The sequence below is a fragment of the Diachasmimorpha longicaudata genome, chromosome 9, assembly GCF_034640455.1.
Source record: "Diachasmimorpha longicaudata isolate KC_UGA_2023 chromosome 9, iyDiaLong2, whole genome shotgun sequence".
Classification (NCBI taxonomy): domain Eukaryota; kingdom Metazoa; phylum Arthropoda; class Insecta; order Hymenoptera; family Braconidae; genus Diachasmimorpha; species Diachasmimorpha longicaudata.
In genome coordinates, this window is record NC_087233.1 from 2,966,571 (window position 1) to 2,984,692 (window position 18,122).

Genomic DNA, 18,122 nt, shown 5'->3' on the forward strand with positions numbered 1-18,122 from the left:
ATTTAAATCTGAAGACGGGGGGCAATCAGCCTCGTCGGCCAAATTCGGTTGACCTCGGGTCACCGACGAGACTGGCTGACCCATTCGTCACATCAGCCTCAGTCTTCGTCTTCTATTGCCAGTGGAAAGATCCATACTACCAAATCTTTAGTGTTTTTTTTGTACGGTTAATTCCATCATTTATTATATCCAACCATCGGTCGGACAATTGAACCAACGGTGTTTCGTTTGTAGTTCACCGGTAATTACCATCGTTTATTTATTATTTTTTTAATAAAAACCAAAACCCCAAAACATATCTATAATTATTCTCCCCATAAAAAATCCCGCCCCCAACCACGTCCATCGGATAATTAATCAAATTCCAAAAATTGGTCCTTCGAGCCGGATCGGGGGCCGGAACGGGAGTGTTTGTTAAAAAAAAAAAACCGGTAAAAATCCATCGGAAAATTCGCCTCGTGCTAATTAAAACGTGCATTAGGGGTTCGCTTGACCATTCCCACGGACTCCGAACATTCGGGAATTTTCTAAGTGCTGTGCGGGTTTATTGTTTTCGGACAGTTTTCGAGCTCCGAGAAGTTATCAACTTATTATTCTAATCAATTATCCCGCTCATGCCCAATCGTTCGAAGGTCCTTTGCAGGTCTATGATAGATAAGAATTATTGTTTGATCGATCATCGTTTTTTTAAAATGAATTTTTCAAAAAAATGAAATATTTCTACGGAAGTTATCATCTTTTTTTTTTTTAATTTGGCCCTAGAATGTTGAATGACGGCTCAAACGATCGAGAATCGTTTGCAGGTGATTGATAGATGATCATCAATCCCCTACAGAACACTAATTATGAATTATTGATTAAAAATCATTTTGAGGTTACTGAGCTCAGCGGCGGCAGGGTAGGGAGGTCGCCATATTGCATCCAACAGCTGATTGCTGCTGCCATTTTTATGCGTAGGAGAATGTTATTCACATATCTATGCTTCTAATTTTCTATTATGTTTATTTAATTCATAACCAGTTTGCATGGCAACCGATTGAATGAAATGGATTATTCGAAAAGCCACTAAAAATGGATCAACGATAAGCCTGTATACTTGTTCATTACCAATTATTTTTCATTGACGTTCTAATTTTTCCGTCATTTTTAGACTTTGATTTTCATTTGTAGTATAAAATTGCAATATTGCTTGATATCAGAAAGCTGTGAAGTGGCTGATCGACGAATAAATAATTATTTTCACATGCTGCCTATTTCTTACAGATTATATGTCAAGTCTTTTGAGCATTTTGCATCTGGGGAGCTCGAGAGGATTCATAGTTGATGAATTTTGCTGAAGATCTTTCCCAGTAGTAAACTAGATGAGAATTTTTCTTTATTTAAAAGATAAGACTTGAATAAATTTTCTAATCATTATATTTTTTTATTGGAAAACAAATAAATATTCATCTTTGATAGAATAACTTTGGTAAGTGATATTTTTTTTAAGATGCTTAGCAACTCGTTGTACTTTTTAAAATATAAACTAATCCAACCAGTTCAACGAATTCTACATCTGATGTCATTCGGATGTTTGGCTGCTGGTTGTCGTACAACCACCACTTTCCATTCACTAAACAAAAGGCCACGTATCGGTCATGAAATGCACTGATGACCCCAGCAATTCTGCAACAATTTTGAATAATTGTACATTAGAAACCAAAGGAATAATATTTGAATGTAATTGATGTAAAGTAATACTCACTGATACTGATCGCCCATTTCAATCATTTTAAATACATTCTCCAGCAAACACTTAGTTGATTGCTTCAAATGAATGAATAGATGAAAATTGGGTTGTCTCTACATTGCATCTGCTGCTAGAAAGAGGTCGGCGACATTGCACCTTTTTTAAAACTTTATGAAACTCCAGAGGTAAAAGTAACTTGTTTGATGTGATCAATGGTTTAGGAATATTCGGCTCCAAGATCGAAATGGGTTGGATATAGCTCCCACAAATAAAATCATACTTTTTCCATTGGCTCGGTTCATTAAAAAGACAATTCCTCCAAACATCGGCTGGTGTACCACATACTTCGATTTCTAATATTGGAATGTCATTCCACATTTTCTCAGTAGAATAACATACGTCAGTGTCACAAAGAGATAACAATATTTGCGCCCTGCTCCTGTAGATGAGATCGTGAGTTTGATTGGAAAGAAGTTGTTTCGGAGTAGTTTTTCGCCATGCCTCAAAATGCAAACCGTCAGCTGTTGAATACAATATGGCGATCTCCCTACTCCGCCGCCGCTGAGCTCAGTAACCTCAAAATGATTTTTAATCAATAATTCATAATTAGTGTTCTGTAGGGGATTGATGATCATCTATCAATCACCTGCAAACGATTCTCGATCGTTTGAGCGGTCATTCAACATTCTAGGGCCAAATTAAAAAAAAAAGATGATAACTTCCGTAGAAATATTTCATTTTTTTGAAAAATTAATTTTAAAAAAACGATGATCGATCAAACAATAATTCTTATCTATCATAGACCTGCAAAGGACCTTCAAACGATTGGGCATGAGCGGGATAATTGATTAGAATAATAAGTTGATAACTTCTCGGAGCTCAGTTTTCGGACAGTGCTTATCAGAGACCATAGGGGAGATCAGCAGGGCCAGTCCTAGGAGATCAACCACGAAATGTCCTAGCGGTAGCGCCGGAACTAATTTTGCAGGCACGTTTGTTGGTAAGGTACCGAACGTTACGCCTGCAAAACCGGAGCAGAGGGAAAAGTCGGTAACCCGGATAGTGTGGGGTGGGGGAATACAAGGAAATAGGGGAAATTAAACGGCTGGGCAGGCGTTCTGAATATCCGAACGGCGTTGAGCGAAGCTTTTCCCTCATTAGGGGGGGGATTCATTATCAGGGATTAATTATTATTAATTTTTAGAAATGCAACTTAACGCGCATCAGTTCCCGGCGACGGCAAGCGAGAATTCCCAATAGACTCCCACGATTGAAAAATTCATTTCTCCCCTTCTACTTGAGATGAAGAAATGAAACCAACGTCATTCAATTGCTCATTAAATTCTTCATTAATGATGGTGGTTTCGTTTCTTAATCCGAATTACGGGGAGGGGATTAATTTTCAAAAATGCAGCTTGACGCGCATCAGTTCTAGGCGGCGTCAAGCGAGAATATCAAATAACTTCCCACGATACAAAAATTAATTTCACCCCCCCCTAGTTGTGTGCGGGGTAGTAACCGTAATGATCACCTCAAAGGAAAAATAGAGTCTTCCACTTTGATCCTTCCCTATGGTTGTAAGTCGCAGGTATACACCTTGGTGCGGCAACACTGTCTCCTGCACTACTACTCCCCAAAAGTAATTCCCAAGCAGCGATGTTGTTGGTTATGTAAAGGGAAGAAATAATCTCAATCACATAATTTGATGTTCACAAATAATTAGAAAATCTTTAATTATTAGATTAGATTATTTATTCCCTTCACATAAACAAGAACATCGCTGCTGGCGAATTACTTTTAGTGAGTAGTAGTGCAGGAGACAGTGTTGCCGCACCAAGGTGTATACCTGCGACTTATAACCGTAGGGAAGGATCAAACTGCAAGACTCTATTTTTCCTTTGAATTGATCATTACGGTTGCTACCCTGCACACAACTAGAGGGGGAGAAATTAATTTTTGAATCGTGGGGGGTTATTGCGTATTCTCGCTTGCCGCCGCCGAGAACTAACTAATGCGCGTCAAGCTGCATTTTTCAAAATTAATCCCTCCCCCTCGTAATTCGGATTAAGAAACGAAACCATCGTCAGTCATCAGAGATTTCATGAGCAATCAAATGCCATTGGTTTCATCGCTTGATCTCACTTAGAGCGGGCAATATTCATTTTTAAAAATTAAAAAATTAGAGCGGGCAATCCATTTTTAAAAATTTACAAATTGATATTGTCCGCTCTAATTGACATCAACGGATGAAACCAACGTCATTCGATTGCTCATTAAATTGTTCATTAATGATGAGGGGTTCGATTCTTAATCCGAATGAGGAGGGGAGGGATTAATTTTGAAAAATGCAGCTTGACGCGCATTAGTTAGTTCTCGGCGGCGGCAAGCGAGAATACGCAATAACCCCCCACGAATCAAAAATTAATTTCTCCCCCTCTAGTTGTGTGCGGGGTAGCAACCGTAATGATCAATTCAAAGGAAAAATAGAGTCTTCCAGTTTGATCCTTCCCTACGGTTATAAGTCGCAGGTATACACCTTGGTGCGGCAACACTGTCTCCTGCACTACTACTCACCAAAAGTAATTCGCCAGCAGCGATGTTCTTGTTTATGTGAAGGGAATAAATAATCTAATCTAATAATTAAAGATTTTCTAATTATTTGTGAACATCAAATTATGTGATTGAGATTATTTCTTCCCTTTACATAACCAACAACATCGCTGCTTGGGAATTACTTTTGGTGAGTAGTAGTGCAGGAGACAGTGTTGCCGCACCAAGGTGTATACCTGCGACTTACAACCGTAGGGAAGGATCAAACTGAAAGACTCTATTTTTCCTTTGAGTTGATCATTACGGTTACTACCCCGCACACAACTAGGGGGGGAGAAATTAATTTTTGTATCGTGGGGAGTTATTTGATATTCTCGCTTGACGCCGCCGAAAACTGATGTGCGTCAAGCTACCTTTTTCAAAAATATTCCCTCCCTTCTTAACTCGGATTAAGAAACAAAACTACCGTCATTAATGAACAATTTAATGACCAATTGAATGACGTTGGTTTCATTTCTTCATCTCAAGTAGAAAGGGAGAAATGAATTTTTGAAACGTGCGGGTCTATTGGGAATCCTCGCTTGCCGTCGCCGAGAACTGATGCGCGTTAAGCTGCATTTCTGAAAATTAATCCCTCCCCCCCCCCCCCCCCCTAATGAGGATAAAGCTTCGCTCAACGCCGTTCGGATATTCAGAACGTCTGCCCAGCCGTTTAATTTCCCCTATTTCCTTGTATTCCCCCACCCCACACTATCCGGGTTACCGACTTTTCCCTCTGCTCCGGTTTTGCAGGCGTAACGTTCGGTACCTTACCAACAAACGTGCCTGCAAAATTAGTTCCGGCGCTACCGCTAGGACATTTCGTGGTTGATCTCCCCGGACTGGCCCTGCTGATCTCCCCCATGGTCTCTGGTGCTTATCCTTGAGTTTGTTTACATCTGTAAACCAACACCTCACACAACCCAACCCAAAAACATCGGTTGTATCGTAGTTGAGTGCCATCGTGAAAACATTCGGCCCACGAGGTACCCACTACATCCATCCGCACTACGGACCCAACGGACAGCGGCGGCGCACAGTACTTCGATCCCAGCGCACAGTCGGTAACCCATCGGCCAACCCTAGTTACCATGGAGGATAACCAAGTGGAAGACATTGATTTCTGCGCCACGGAGGATAACCCAATAGCCGGAGGCTCCACTGCGTCAACGGAAACAATAGTGGAGAAGCAACGGGAATCGGATTTAACGGTATTTACCAATCCACCCAAATCGGAACCTCACGGAACGGCCCACCGGTCATCATCAACAAAAAGTGTTACCCTCATGAGGAGTGCGGCGCAAATCGGCCTGCAAATACGGTGCCAATTGATGCTTAATGGGATTTGCGAGAGATTAACCCAATTGTCGGAGGACAAGGCATCGGAGGCACTCCTCGATGCGTATCAATCGCAAGCCAACGCTTCATGGAAGGAGTTCTCAGATTACCACGAGCTCCTTCTCAGCGAAGCCCCACCGGAGATTTTTGATCACCAGTACCACACGGAGGACATCTACAGCCAGGTATCCTCTACCAATTTCAATATCGGCATCATCATCGGACAACTTCGGACCATTCTTGCCAGGCGGAGGCAGGGAACCCAATCCCAAGGTGCCACCGGATCCACAGAATTTAATTCGCTCACCCGAATTACTATTCCAACATTTGACGGAAAATACCACGACTGGAGAGCATTTGATGACTTGTTCACCAATCTGGTCATCAACCCACCAAGGATCAGCAATGCGGAGAAACTCACTCGGCTGAAGGCAGCTCTTCGGGGTGAAGCAGCCAGCCTCATTTCCAACATTGCCATTTCGAATGACAATTTTGCAACGGCCTGGGAGGCCCTGAGGAATCGCTATGAGAACAAACGGGTTCTCGTAGCCTCCCACCTCAACAGGATCCTGGCCTTGACTCCAGTCAAGGTCAAGACAGCCAAGGCCATCCAAACGGTCATCTATACAACCAAGGAAGCCATGCACGCTCTGAAAACCCTCGGAGCTCCAACGGAACATTGGGACATCATCATCAGTCACTTGATCAGGAGACTGCTAGATCCGGATACACGGGAAAAGTGGGAGCTTAAACTCGGCGATTCCAGAGAAATCCCAACTCTGGAGGAATTTCTTAACTTCCTCTCTTCCATCGCTCGAGGGTTGGAAAACCTCGAGGGCGAAACAAAGACGCCATCCAACAAGTCATCGGTCACTTCCACTTCCACCACCACGGCTCGGGTTCATCAGGTGTCGGCGGACACTCTTCAGGCACCCAGCGGTCATCCATCCAGCGGATCATCGGCCAAGACAAGTGTCACCAGCACCAGGGAAAGTCATTGTCCCTGCGGTCCATCGGTCGGCCATACACTCATCAAGTGTCCCACCTTCGTTCAAATGAAGCCATTGGACAGGAGGTCGTACGTCATGAGCAGTCCACGGTGCTTCAACTGCTTTAGAAGCCACAGAGCGGAGAGTTGCCCAGAAACTCAACGGTGCAAGGTTTGCCAGGGCAAACACCACACCATGATCCATGAAGGATCACCCGGAGCTCCAAACGCAGCTCGTTCAGCCACCACCCAATCAACGAGCTCAGTCCAACGTCGGCTGGAAAAAGCGGCCAGTCAACGACCAACGGCACCAAGGCCACCACCAGACACGGCTAGCACCAGCGGATCGGGTGAATAAAAATTCCATTATTAATTTTTATTACACCTTCTCACCTGGATCTTCTTGATAGACTCATCCAAACCATCACCAACGGCACGTAGTACCACGGCGGAATTGATTCGGTCGTCTATCGAGAACTTCACAGTTGTGAGACCATCAACGGCGGCTCACCATTCATCCAAGGCGGTCAAACCAGCGCACTCAATCCAATCTCCATCGGACTCCAAACCACAGCTGGTGCTCTTGGCAACGGCACGGGCCAGAGCATCTACTCCAGGCGGTTTCTCGCAACCAGCGAGAATTCTCATCGATCAGGGCTCAGAGTTATCATTTATCTCTGAAAGCCTGGTCAAATTACTCCAACTCCAACGGAAGGCGGCGGTCATCAATTTAATCGGCATCGGCTCCACGGACTCAGGTCGTACTAGAGGCTTGGTGTCTGTCACACTCCACTCCAACTTTGACAGTCAGTTTGTCAAAATACGGGCCCACATCCTCGGCAAACTCACAGCGAAATTACCCTCTATTTCCTGTGAGTCACCATCCATCGGAGAACTCCAACACCTCCAACTGGCGGATCCAAGTTTTGGGAAATCTGGTCCCATAGACGTCATCATCGGTGCAGATTTCTACGGCCAAATCATCGGAGACCAAGTGATTAAATCCACGGATAATCAACTCGTCGGCCAGAACACCACCTTCGGCTGGATCATTTCGGGACCAGTTTGTTGCACAGGCTGTTCGACCAAGGTCTCTCTAACTGCAGTACGAGAGACTCCGAACGAGCAACTGCTGGCACTCCTGAAGAAGTTCTGGACCCAGGAGAAATTACCAGCTCAGAGCACTACCCTCCTCACCCAGGAGGAGCTCGAATGCGAGCAACACTTCCAATCCACCCACACTCGGGATCCAACGGGAAGGTATGTCGTCAGACTACCCTTTAAATCATCGGCCAATTCCCTTGGGGTCTCAAAACCCAAGGCTTTGCGGCAACTTCACCAGCTCAGCGGCAAACTCCAAAGAGACTCCATCTACGGGAAGCTGTACCGAGACTTCATCCAAGAATATGAAGCTCTTGGACACATGCAGCGAGTAGTGGACACCACGGAACCATCTCCAGCATACTATCTGCCACATCACGGAGTGCTACGGCCAGATAGCACAACAACCAAGCTTCGGGTTGTATTCAACGGCTCCAGTCCCACCTCAACCGGTACGTCACTTAACGACATCCTCCACGCCGGCGGGAAACTCCAAGTAGACGCTCCAGACGTGCTTCTCTGGGTGAGAAGACACAGGTACGTCTTCGGCACGGACATTGTCAAAATGTTCCGGCAAATAAGGATCCACTCGGACGACTGGAACCTCCAGCGTATCCTCTGGCGTGATGAGAACCAACTCATCACGTTCCAACTCACCACGGTCACCTACGGCCAAACCTGTGCTCCATGGTTAGCTCTTCGAGTTCTCCAGCAGCTCACGGTGGACGACGGACATCGGTATTCAAAGGCGGTACCCTCACTCTCCAAAGGCAGATACGTAGACGATATCTACGGCGGAGCGGATTCACCAGGGGAGCTGAGAGAAATAATCATTCAGCTCATCGGGCTCTGCAAGGCGGGCGGCTTCCCCCTTCAGAAATGGGCCAGCAATTGTCCGGAGGTCCTCAGCCAACTTGGGCTGTTACCTCCATCATCCCCATCATCTCCATCGGAGCTTCAGAAAAAGGAGCAGGTCATCAAGGTGCTTGGCTTGTGCTGGAACTCACACCAAGACAACTTCCAATTTAAACCACAGACCTTCTCCACCAAACCAGTAACCAAGCGGCTCATCTTATCGGAAATCGCCCATATTTTTGATCCATTGGGCTTCATCTCTCCGGTAACCATCAAAGCCAAAATTATTATGCAGGAACTGTGGCTCATCAAGGTCGGTTGGGATGATCCACTTCCCATGTCCACCATCAGACGCTGGAATCAGTTCAGGGAAGAACTAAGCCACGTCAACCTCATCGCAGTTCCTCGGTGGCTCCAACTTGACTCCACGGTCTCCAACCTCCAAGTCCACGGCTTTGCGGATGCCTCCAACCTCGCCATCGGAGCGGTAGTTTATCTTCGGACGGAAAAACCAGGTACGGCTCCAGTGATCTCTCTGGTATGCGCTAAGACACGTGTTGCCCCACTTAAGAGAGTGACTATCCCCAGACTCGAGCTGACAGCAGCAGGGCTGTTGACGGAGCTCACCTCCTACGCCATTAAACAGCTGGAGCTAACCCAACCAACCATCTTCCTCTGGACGGACTCCTCGGTGGCTCTAGCATGGATTAAGTCTCATCCATCTCGCTGGAAAGAATACGTGCAAAACCGTGTTCTAAAAATCCAAGAGGCCATACCTAACGGAGAATGGCTTCACATCAGCGGAACGGACAACCCAGCAGACTGTGCCTCACGGGGGCTATCACCGGAACAACTCCATCACCATCCACTATGGTGGAATGGGCCACCATGGCTCATTTTACCTCCACATCATTGGCCAGTCTCATCGGTCGGATCCACGGCGGCGGCGGCGCTTGAAGAAAAGCCATCCTCAGCACATCCAGTTGTCATCGGCCCTCAGGAGGGCAATGAACTCCTAGAGCTGCACAACGACCTCAACAAAATCCTAAGAGTAACGGCACTCGTCAATCGGCTCGTACGGCGGCTACGGCGGATAGAAGTTCCAGCTCAACGGTTTGCCACTCCAGCAGAAGTCGAAGAAGCTAGACTTTTCTGGATAAAAAGGATACAGCACCATCACTTCCACGAGAAGATCCGGATCCTGGTAAGTGGCAGAAAATTACCAAATACATCTCCAATGTCTAGGCTAACTCCTTACCTAGACCACCAACAAATCTTACGGATCGGCGGCCGGCTCCACAATGCTCACCTGGACTTTGAGGAGATCCATCCAGCGGTACTCCCACGACATTCCAGATTCACGGATCTGGTCATCGGAGATGCACACCGACGGTCGCATCACGGCGGAACCCAGCTCACCCTGGCCTTCACCAGGCAAAGGTATTGGATCATCGGCGGTAGAGCTCCTGTGAGAACACACATCCATCAATGTGTTGTCTGTGTTCGGAACAGAGGAGAGCTCGCTCAACAACTGATGGGTCATTTGCCACCACCACGTATTCAACCATCCAGGCCATTCACCCACACTGGAGTCGACTTTGCCGGCCCACTAAATATACTTCGGTGGAAGGGATCGGGTCATCGGGCCCAGAACGGCTACATCTCGGTCTTCGTCTGCTTTTCCACCTCAGCCATCCATCTCGAAGCGGTCACGGAATACACCTCCCAGGCATTTATCGCAGCCTACAAACGGTTCTCGGGCAGACGAGGAATCCCAGCCTCAATCACCAGTGACAGAGGGCTGAATTTCATCGGCGCCAATCGAATCCTGAACGAACTATTTGCTCAGGCCTCAGCCGAATCGGATCAGATTCGGGCTGCTCTAGCAGCAGACGGAACAACATGGCATTGTCATCCAGCAGGCGCTCCACATTTCGGCGGAAAATGGGAAGCGGCTGTTAAATCCGTCAAACACCATCTCCAAAGGACAATTGGGACCTCAACTCTGTCCCTAGAAGAACTTACAACTCTTCTGGTGCAGATCGAGGCAGTTCTCAATTCTCGGCCCATTGCACCTACATCGGACGATCCAGCGGACACTTCAGTGCTCACCCCAGGGCACTTCCTCATCGGCGGACCCATTACCACGGTTCCGGAGCCATCACTGCTCGAGGAAAATACTCCACGCCTCGACAGGTGGCAATTCATCACCAACAGGGTGCAAGACTTCTGGCGACGATGGTCGCAAGCATGCATCCACCGTTTCCATTCCAATCCCAAATGGAAATATCCAAGAGCCAACATCACCATCGGATCGGTCGTTCTCATCTCGGATGAGAGATTTCCACCGTGTAAGTGGCCACTTGCACGGGTCCAGGCGGTTCATCCTGGCGATGACGGACTCATCAGAGTCGTGGATTTAAAAACGGCCACATCAGAACTCCAGAGGCCTATCCACAAGCTCTGTCTCCTACCCATCGACAACGGACATCCAGACCAACCTCCAGCGGACTCAATTCGTCATTCTGAAGATGACGAAGGCGGGCGGAATGTTCAGATTTAAATCTGAAGACGGGGGGCAATCAGCCTCGTCGGCCAAATTCGGTTGACCTCGGGTCACCGACGAGACTGGCTGACCCATTCGTCACATCAGCCTCAGTCTTCGTCTTCTATTGCCAGTGGAAAGATCCATACTACCAAATCTTTAGTGTTTTTTTTGTACGGTTAATTCCATCATTTATTATATCCAACCATCGGTCGGACAATTGAACCAACGGTGTTTCGTTTGTAGTTCACCGGTAATTACCATCGTTTATTTATTATTTTTTTAATAAAAACCAAAACCCCAAAACATATCTATAATTATTCTCCCCATAAAAAATCCCGCCCCCAACCACGTCCATCGGATAATTAATCAAATTCCAAACACAATGAATAATTGATTGAAAACGTGGGAGCCAATTTTAAATTTCCCCCGCGCGCTTGACCGTCTAGCGTAATCGGATTACGAACTTACACTCCAGCTGAGACGTTCCAACCGCATCAGAACCAGAAGAAGTACTACTCCCTTATAAAAATAACAATTGATACTCCGTGTTATTTAGACTTTAGAATTAAAAATTTAGAATTCAGACCTTTTAATGTATTTTGAATCCCAATGATGAATCGTAGTATAATTATTTTCTTACTTATTTTCTCTATTGAAATAATTTTAATTAGAGCTGATAAAAAAAAATGAAACAACCACATAACGAGATATTGAAATTTAGATTAAGTTATAACGGATTTTTAATATTTATATATATATATATATATATATACCGACCAATTAATTTTTATGATTGTAAATGATATTTCCAATCTTAAATGAGGAGCTGGTGTATACCCCAACTACGTCTGGCCCAACTCTTAATCCCATCATTAACCCTGGCGCCACTACGAATTTTCTACATTTCCTCCATCCCCTCCATGTTCTCCTTGTGTCCTCAGGTAAGGCTCTGAGTACTCTAACATCATTCTTGTTAATCAGTTAGATCCCGAACTTCACCGAGAGCACTGAGTCCATTCTAAGATCAGAAATCTCTGTAGTAACAATATTTAAAAGTTGAGTGAATTTGCCACCATTGCAGTGTTCCGCAGTGTTCAGCAGTCGTTCCAGCCAACGAACCAGCCATCAACGAACGCAGTGACTCTACCCATCAAAAAGTCTTCCACAATGGCCGCACCGAAATGTCACGCTCCCTGGAAGTTGTACCGAGTCATCAGTGGACATCAGGGATGGGTTCGCTGTTGTGCGGTGGAACCTGGCAATGAGTGGTTTGCCACAGGATCTGGGGATAGCGTGATAAAAATCTGGGATCTCGCTAGTGGCATTCTGAAAGTCTCCCTGACTGGACACATCAGTAGTGTCAGAGGTTTAGCAGTCTCTCGTAGGCATCCGTACTTATTTTCATGTGGCGAAGATGGACAAGTGAAATGCTGGGATTTAGAATACAACAAAGTAATTCGTCATTATCATGGACATCTGTCAGCCGTCTACTCCATGGCACTTCACCCAACAATCGACGTCCTGGTAACAGCTGGTCGAGACTCCACAGGACGAGTCTGGGACATGCGAACCAAAGCAAATGTTCACACTCTAGTGGGACACACAAATACCGTCGCGAGTGTTATCTGTCAAGCATCCGAGCCCCAGATAATCACTGGAAGTCACGACTGCACCATCAGATTGTGGGATTTGGCTGCTGGTAGGACCAGGGTGACCCTAACGAATCACAAAAAGAGTGTGCGATCAGTGTGCTTTCATCCTACGCAAAATATGTTCGCTTCGGCTTCCCCCGACAACATCAAACAGTGGAAATGTCCTGATGGAACGTACATTCAGAATTTATCTGGACACAAGGCTATCGTCAATTGTCTGGCTGTTAATGAGGATGGAGTATTGGCCTCGGGGGCTGACAATGGCACGATGCACCTCTGGGACTGGAGGACTGGGTATAACTTCCAGAGACTGCAGGCCCCTGTACAGCCTGGGTCCATGGACAGTGAGGGTGGCATCTTCAGCGTCACGTTTGATATGTCTGGAACTAGGATGATCACCACTGAGGCGGATAAGACAATCAAGCTTTATAAGGAGGACGATACTGCCAACGAGGAGACACATCCGGTCAATTGGAGACCACATGTCATTAAGCGAAGAAAATATTAATTCATAAGACATTTCTTTAGAGTATTTGTAATGTATAATTGTAAATAATTTTATAAATATAAGGGATTTTTATAAAGTATGGAATGACCATCAAAAACAAAATCTTGAAGCGTTCAAATTTATTTATAATTAGTTATTCGCAGTGCGGTTTGTATAAAAAATGAAAATAAATGAATATTATAATTGACGAGGACATTTCATTGGATTTATAATTCCTCGTCGAGATCATAATTCTCTTCTGGGAAATGACCTGCTCTGACGGAGGCCGGCTTCACGAAGCCATCATATTTGGAGTTATTTGATTTTATGGAGATGTTTATAGCATTTTTTTTCCAAGGATTAATTTTTATACTTTAATTTATTTATTAATTGTATCCGTTATTTTTTTTATCATATTATTTGCTGGATATTCATTGAGATAATGAAATATTGATTTATATTATTATAATTCAATTGAATTATTATTCCAGTGCGATTATTTGAAAATAATTTTAATGAGGAAATGATTCATTAATTGATTAATATTTACTGAGAGAAGAAAATATTTCACACCAAGAGAATAATTTATTAATTTCAATTAATTCAATAACGAAGTGGTAAAAGGTTGTAAGTGACTTATCTCATTTTATCACTTCGTTACTAAATTATTTACAATTCATATTAATGGTTCAAGCCGCCATCAAGAACACAAGTCAATGAACTACTCCACAGATTCTATAACATGGGAACGATCTTGCGACTAGGTCCAGTTCAGAAAACCGATGTAGAAGAAAAACCGGGCTCAGTATTTGTCAAGTGGGGCACCGCTGATTCTGAATATGCTTTTGAGGATCACATTTACGTTCTGCAAAGAGCATTTGGAGAGCCTTGGTCCTTGATCCCACCTCCAATGAATTAGCGACAATCTACGAGGGGAGTGAGGAGTCTTACTTTGTTAAGAATGTCGAGATTAATCGTCCGATTACTCTCAGAGTTGGAATTCAATCGATGGAGCCAGCTTGGAGTTGAATGAGAATCACCAAAACATCAGTGGCCAACTATGCTAGATGACATGGGAATTTAATAATCAATTTATTCAATTTGAATAATTCATTTCTGGGGAAGCTTTGTTAATTAGTAAAAAAATTATCTGAAATAAATAATTGAACAATTTTTTGGTTGAAATGGTTTTTACAAGAAAAAACAAACCCGTTAAATACTTTGAAAAATATTGGAAAATTCATCACAAGTGCTTTTATCGCCAGCAATTCAATCATTTGACTGTATTTCCTTTTGTTGGTCCTTCGACAATGAGGATTACATGACCACGAATAATGGTACAGTCTCAGAGAAAATTAACGATCACGCCAGTGCGGTATTTTCCCGTGATGCCCCCATAGACGCCAATCAAATAATTGAGCTCAAGGTAATGAGAGAATGAGTAGATTTCAGAGCATTCGGTTAATCCCTTCGTCATTAGTTTTTACAAGTTCCAGCTCAAGCCCTAGGTGATGAGCTAGGGGAATTGCCTTATTATCAGAACTTGGAGGGAAATGTGATTCTTTCAAGCGAAGGGGATCCCTGATGATTACTGCACTGGGGAAAATTTTCATGGATGGAGAGGAGAAACGTCCATTCTGGTGCCGGAATCATATTTACTATTATGAGGAGGGATAAAGAAACTTTACAAGTTAATATCGAATGTTCGGATGAGGCAGTCATTTATTATTGGAACGCTGAACCTCCATTCTCTTGCGGTGCCAGATTTTTACAGTCGAAAAGGTGGAATGTAATGGTTAAATAAATTTTTAATGATTGAATAAATGTTAAGCGATTTTTCAAGTACAGAATTTATGTACCAAACAAAATGGTTTGTATTACTATAATAATGTGTCATTTATTTACAAGAGTAATTGATTTAGATACAACTGATAATTCCCACGTCTTAGGATAACTATAAATTCCTTAAAATTAACCAGAACATCCTCGGCATCCACAGTGGATGCATTCAACGATTCTCCCTTCTTCAAGTTTGCCCTTTGGTACACGACATATACAATTCGTCCCAAAGTTTGTATCTCTGGTTTGAATGCAGCGGAGGCAGCACAAGTTCTCGTATCCCACTTTTTTCCATTTTACAATGAGATTCTTGTCTGCAATTTTCTCGTTCAGACAGTAATCATATAACTCTGCAAATAATTTATGAATAACTGCATTAGATGTCGGCAAGTGGATAACCGTAAATAAACTTTTTTCAACGATAGAATGAAACGACTAACTTCGCAGGCACACGAAAATTCTTTATTGCCAATATAATTGAAGTCATACTTTACGAAAATTTGATCAATATATTCTCTTACCTGTGCTAATAGCCTTCCTTTTGTAGAATAAATCGTAAATATATCTCGATTTGTGGTGATGAATTTTGAATATCGCCCACAGAGATTCTTGTTTTCTTTTGCCTTCGTGTGGTTCTGTTTCGGCTGAAACCAAATGTAAACATTGGAATTCCTCGTGATTTAAAAAAAAACATGAGCATTTTGCTTCATCGTCAACATTTCGTAGTAGATCGTTGAAAACTAACTAATAAATTCTATAGATATTTTAGGAGCCTTCTTATTAGTTTTTTATCCAACTTGGACAAAAAAGAAATGAATATTAAAATGAGAACTGAGAAGACAGGAATCCATTTGGAGAAAAACCATTCACTCCTTTATCAGTAATAAGTCTACTTATTTATGAAAAATTCAATCATCCTCTGGATCCTGAACGTCTACTAGCTAGTTACTCAAATAATATTTTGGGTTAAACAGTTTTTATTGGAAAGGTCAGACAAAAAAAAGTAAGTCAGTCGAGTTCTTCAATACAATCAACGAAAAAGTAATATATCTGTTACTAAAACCAGCAGAGATTCAACAGAATTGTATTCTCTCATCTTCTCAAAACATACCTTCTCTCATCTTCTGCTCCAATTCCTCCAGAGTCGGTTCAATCAGTTCCCAACCCTCTGGAGGTGATTTCTTACTCCTTCTCACTTTTGGCATCTTCAAATACTACTTTTATATCACTAATCAATGTTTAACTGTCTACAAAAACACACGTAAGTAAATAAAAATGCGTTCAGAGGCTGCGAATTTGAGGTTGTGCGTCCAAACTAAGATTAGATTTTTCTCACACTCGTTGTACGTGCGTATCTACTACTGTTTCACGTCCACCGCGTCGTACTACTGGTGCGTCACTGTCTTTACACTTCCCCCTTCCGCCGGGCGCACACCCCCCACCCCAACCGCCAGTTCCCCACTCTCAGTTGGCGACAGTAGTTGACGTGAGAGGCAGCGAAGACGGTGGAGAAAACCCCGACCATCAATTCCGTGGACAATTAACTTATGTGATAAAATTTCGTTGTTTTTTTTTTCTCATTCTCGTTAAAAGTTTTTTTTCCCTGAGGCGATTTTTTAGTTTCACCCACTGCAGTTGACCTGTGATATTTGACCCGCAAATTCCTTCAGCTCATTAAAAGTTGCCGCCAACTATTGCCCCATAATTTCGTTTCTCAGCGGGAAAGTAATTTTGAAGGGCGTCATTGTATGGTGTAGATATTTGTCTTTTTTTTCCTCTACCGGGAGTATTTACCGACACTGAGAATCCTTGACACGTTAGAATGTAGCGTGACATGTGTCAAAATAACTAAATTAAAAAATTATGAAAAAAATTGTCGGTTGAAAAGACTTATGCGATAAATTTTATCTCGTGTTATAAACTTTAGTAATATATTTTTTAAGCCTTGTTAAAAATCTTTTTTGTTGGGGATCTTGAAATTAATCCGACTTATTTCAAATTTTTACTCAGTAATTTCATTTATCCCCAGGGGGGGGTGTTTAAATTATGATGTTCCGTTTGATGGTTGGGCTGGATGGGATGGTGAGTGGGGAAGTTCGGGAAGGTAGATAATTTTCCACACTTGGTTTCATTGAGATTCCTCTTTTATTTATCAATATATACACTGGTGTGCACTCCGATGGTAAAATTCTTCGATATTTAATTATTTAATGGACTGTATGTTGAATTGCCGGTTGATGTTCCCAATTAAATTAGTGTTGAGTTTCCAGATGGAATTCCAGTTGAATTTTCCTTAGATTTGGATGACGCATCCGAACCGGTTGATTTACGATCATGTACTGACCACCTCGACTGACATATTTTCAAGTATAAAATGATGATTGATCTCTCAATTCAATTTTCACCTTCAAATTGTCGTATCTGCGGCTACGCAGGAGCCTTGAGGACACGTCAGAATATAACATACCACGTGTCAAATTGGGAATGAAAAAAACTCGTTGCACTCCGGGAGTGCAGGCAGAAGTGAAAACTTGAACTTATGGCGCGTTGGGCACTTTTTTGGGTGAGCATTTTTAGGTGCGCTCGCGACATGAGAAATTGTACATAAAAAATCAAGTTTATCAAAGCAATGTGGGCACTTTTTGAATGGACATGAAGTATAATAATATAGAAACTATATTCGAAGGAAGTGGTTTTATTTAAATGAGTAAATATTAGTCAATAGTAAATACGAAATTTATCAATTCTCATCCGTAATTTCAACAACTCTTACATCATCATTATCAGCATTTTCATCAAATTCTAAAACTGAAACAATAGGTCTATGGCAACTAAAGTGTGAAATGACCAATTTTGATTTAAATTTATTTATATTTCTTTTGAATACTGCATCACTAGTAGTTTAGTATTTTTTTGTGCTAAGATTGCAATCATTGGACATCGTTAAATCAAATTCTTCATATAAAACCGCATCCATTTTCAAGACAAATCTATAA

General features: G+C 43.0%; 4 protein-coding genes and 1 long non-coding RNA gene across 8 annotated transcripts in view; 3 read left to right on the forward strand and 2 right to left on the reverse strand.

The window, feature by feature from the left end:
- On the forward strand, nt 1–11,451 carry LOC135165930 (uncharacterized). Its single transcript, XM_064127743.1, has 3 exons — nt 1–241; nt 5,271–6,994; nt 7,055–11,451. The coding sequence occupies exons 2-3, from the start codon at nt 5,410–5,412 to the stop codon at nt 11,161–11,163; spliced, it is 5,694 nt and encodes a 1,897-aa protein (XP_063983813.1). The 5' UTR covers nt 1–241; nt 5,271–5,409; the 3' UTR covers nt 11,164–11,451.
- LOC135165942 (uncharacterized) lies at nt 1,399–3,639 on the reverse strand. Of its 4 annotated transcripts, XR_010299602.1 has the most exons (4): nt 2,534–2,548; nt 2,376–2,416; nt 1,745–2,304; nt 1,399–1,665 (listed from the first exon to the last, which is right to left on the reverse strand). It is a non-coding gene; the product is annotated as an uncharacterized LOC135165942 (long non-coding RNA). The 4 variants fall into 4 exon arrangements; XR_010299600.1 differs by having other exon boundaries at nt 1,745–2,416; XR_010299601.1 differs by lacking the exon at nt 2,534–2,548 and having other exon boundaries at nt 2,376–2,450.
- LOC135165940 (protein BUD31 homolog) overlaps nt 11,275–18,122 on the forward strand; it is a 23,499-nt gene continuing 16,651 nt past the window's right edge. Inside the window, exon 1 of the mRNA XM_064127759.1 lies at nt 11,275–11,398. The gene's annotated coding sequence lies outside the window, so the exon portion shown is untranslated. The remainder of the gene's footprint in view (nt 11,399–18,122) is intronic.
- On the forward strand, nt 11,315–13,479 carry LOC135166086 (pleiotropic regulator 1-like; the record flags this gene model as incomplete). The annotated part of the gene is made up of 3 exons (XM_064128058.1): nt 11,315–11,398; nt 11,972–12,089; nt 12,230–13,479. Coding segments are annotated over 3 exons (1,281 nt in total), but the record flags the coding sequence as incomplete, so codon positions are not given.
- LOC135165941 (protein BUD31 homolog) lies at nt 14,948–16,534 on the reverse strand. Its single transcript, XM_064127760.1, has 3 exons — nt 16,238–16,534; nt 15,648–15,770; nt 14,948–15,476 (listed from the first exon to the last, which is right to left on the reverse strand). The coding sequence occupies exons 1-3, from the start codon at nt 16,329–16,331 to the stop codon at nt 15,259–15,261; spliced, it is 435 nt and encodes a 144-aa protein (XP_063983830.1). The 5' UTR covers nt 16,332–16,534; the 3' UTR covers nt 14,948–15,258.

What these genes read in the sequence shown, in the direction of transcription:
- LOC135165930 (XM_064127743.1), top strand. Translation starts at nt 5,410, where the DNA reads ATGGAGGATAACCAAGTGGAAGACATTGATTTCTGCGCCACGGAGGAT. An exon ending in GGCTAGCACCAGCGGATCGG is followed by an intron (nt 6,995 to 7,054) that starts GTGAATAAAAAT and finishes TCTTCTTGATAG; the next exon opens with ACTCATCCAAACCATCACCA.
- LOC135165941 (XM_064127760.1), bottom strand. Translation starts at nt 16,331, where the DNA reads ATGCCAAAAGTGAGAAGGAGTAAGAAATCACCTCCAGAGGGTTGGGAA. An exon ending in GGAGCAGAAGATGAGAGAAG is followed by an intron (nt 15,771 to 16,237) that starts GTATGTTTTGAG and finishes ATTTGGTTTCAG; the next exon opens with CCGAAACAGAACCACACGAA. An exon ending in AAGGAAGGCTATTAGCACAG is followed by an intron (nt 15,477 to 15,647) that starts GTAAGAGAATAT and finishes AATTATTTGCAG; the next exon opens with AGTTATATGATTACTGTCTG.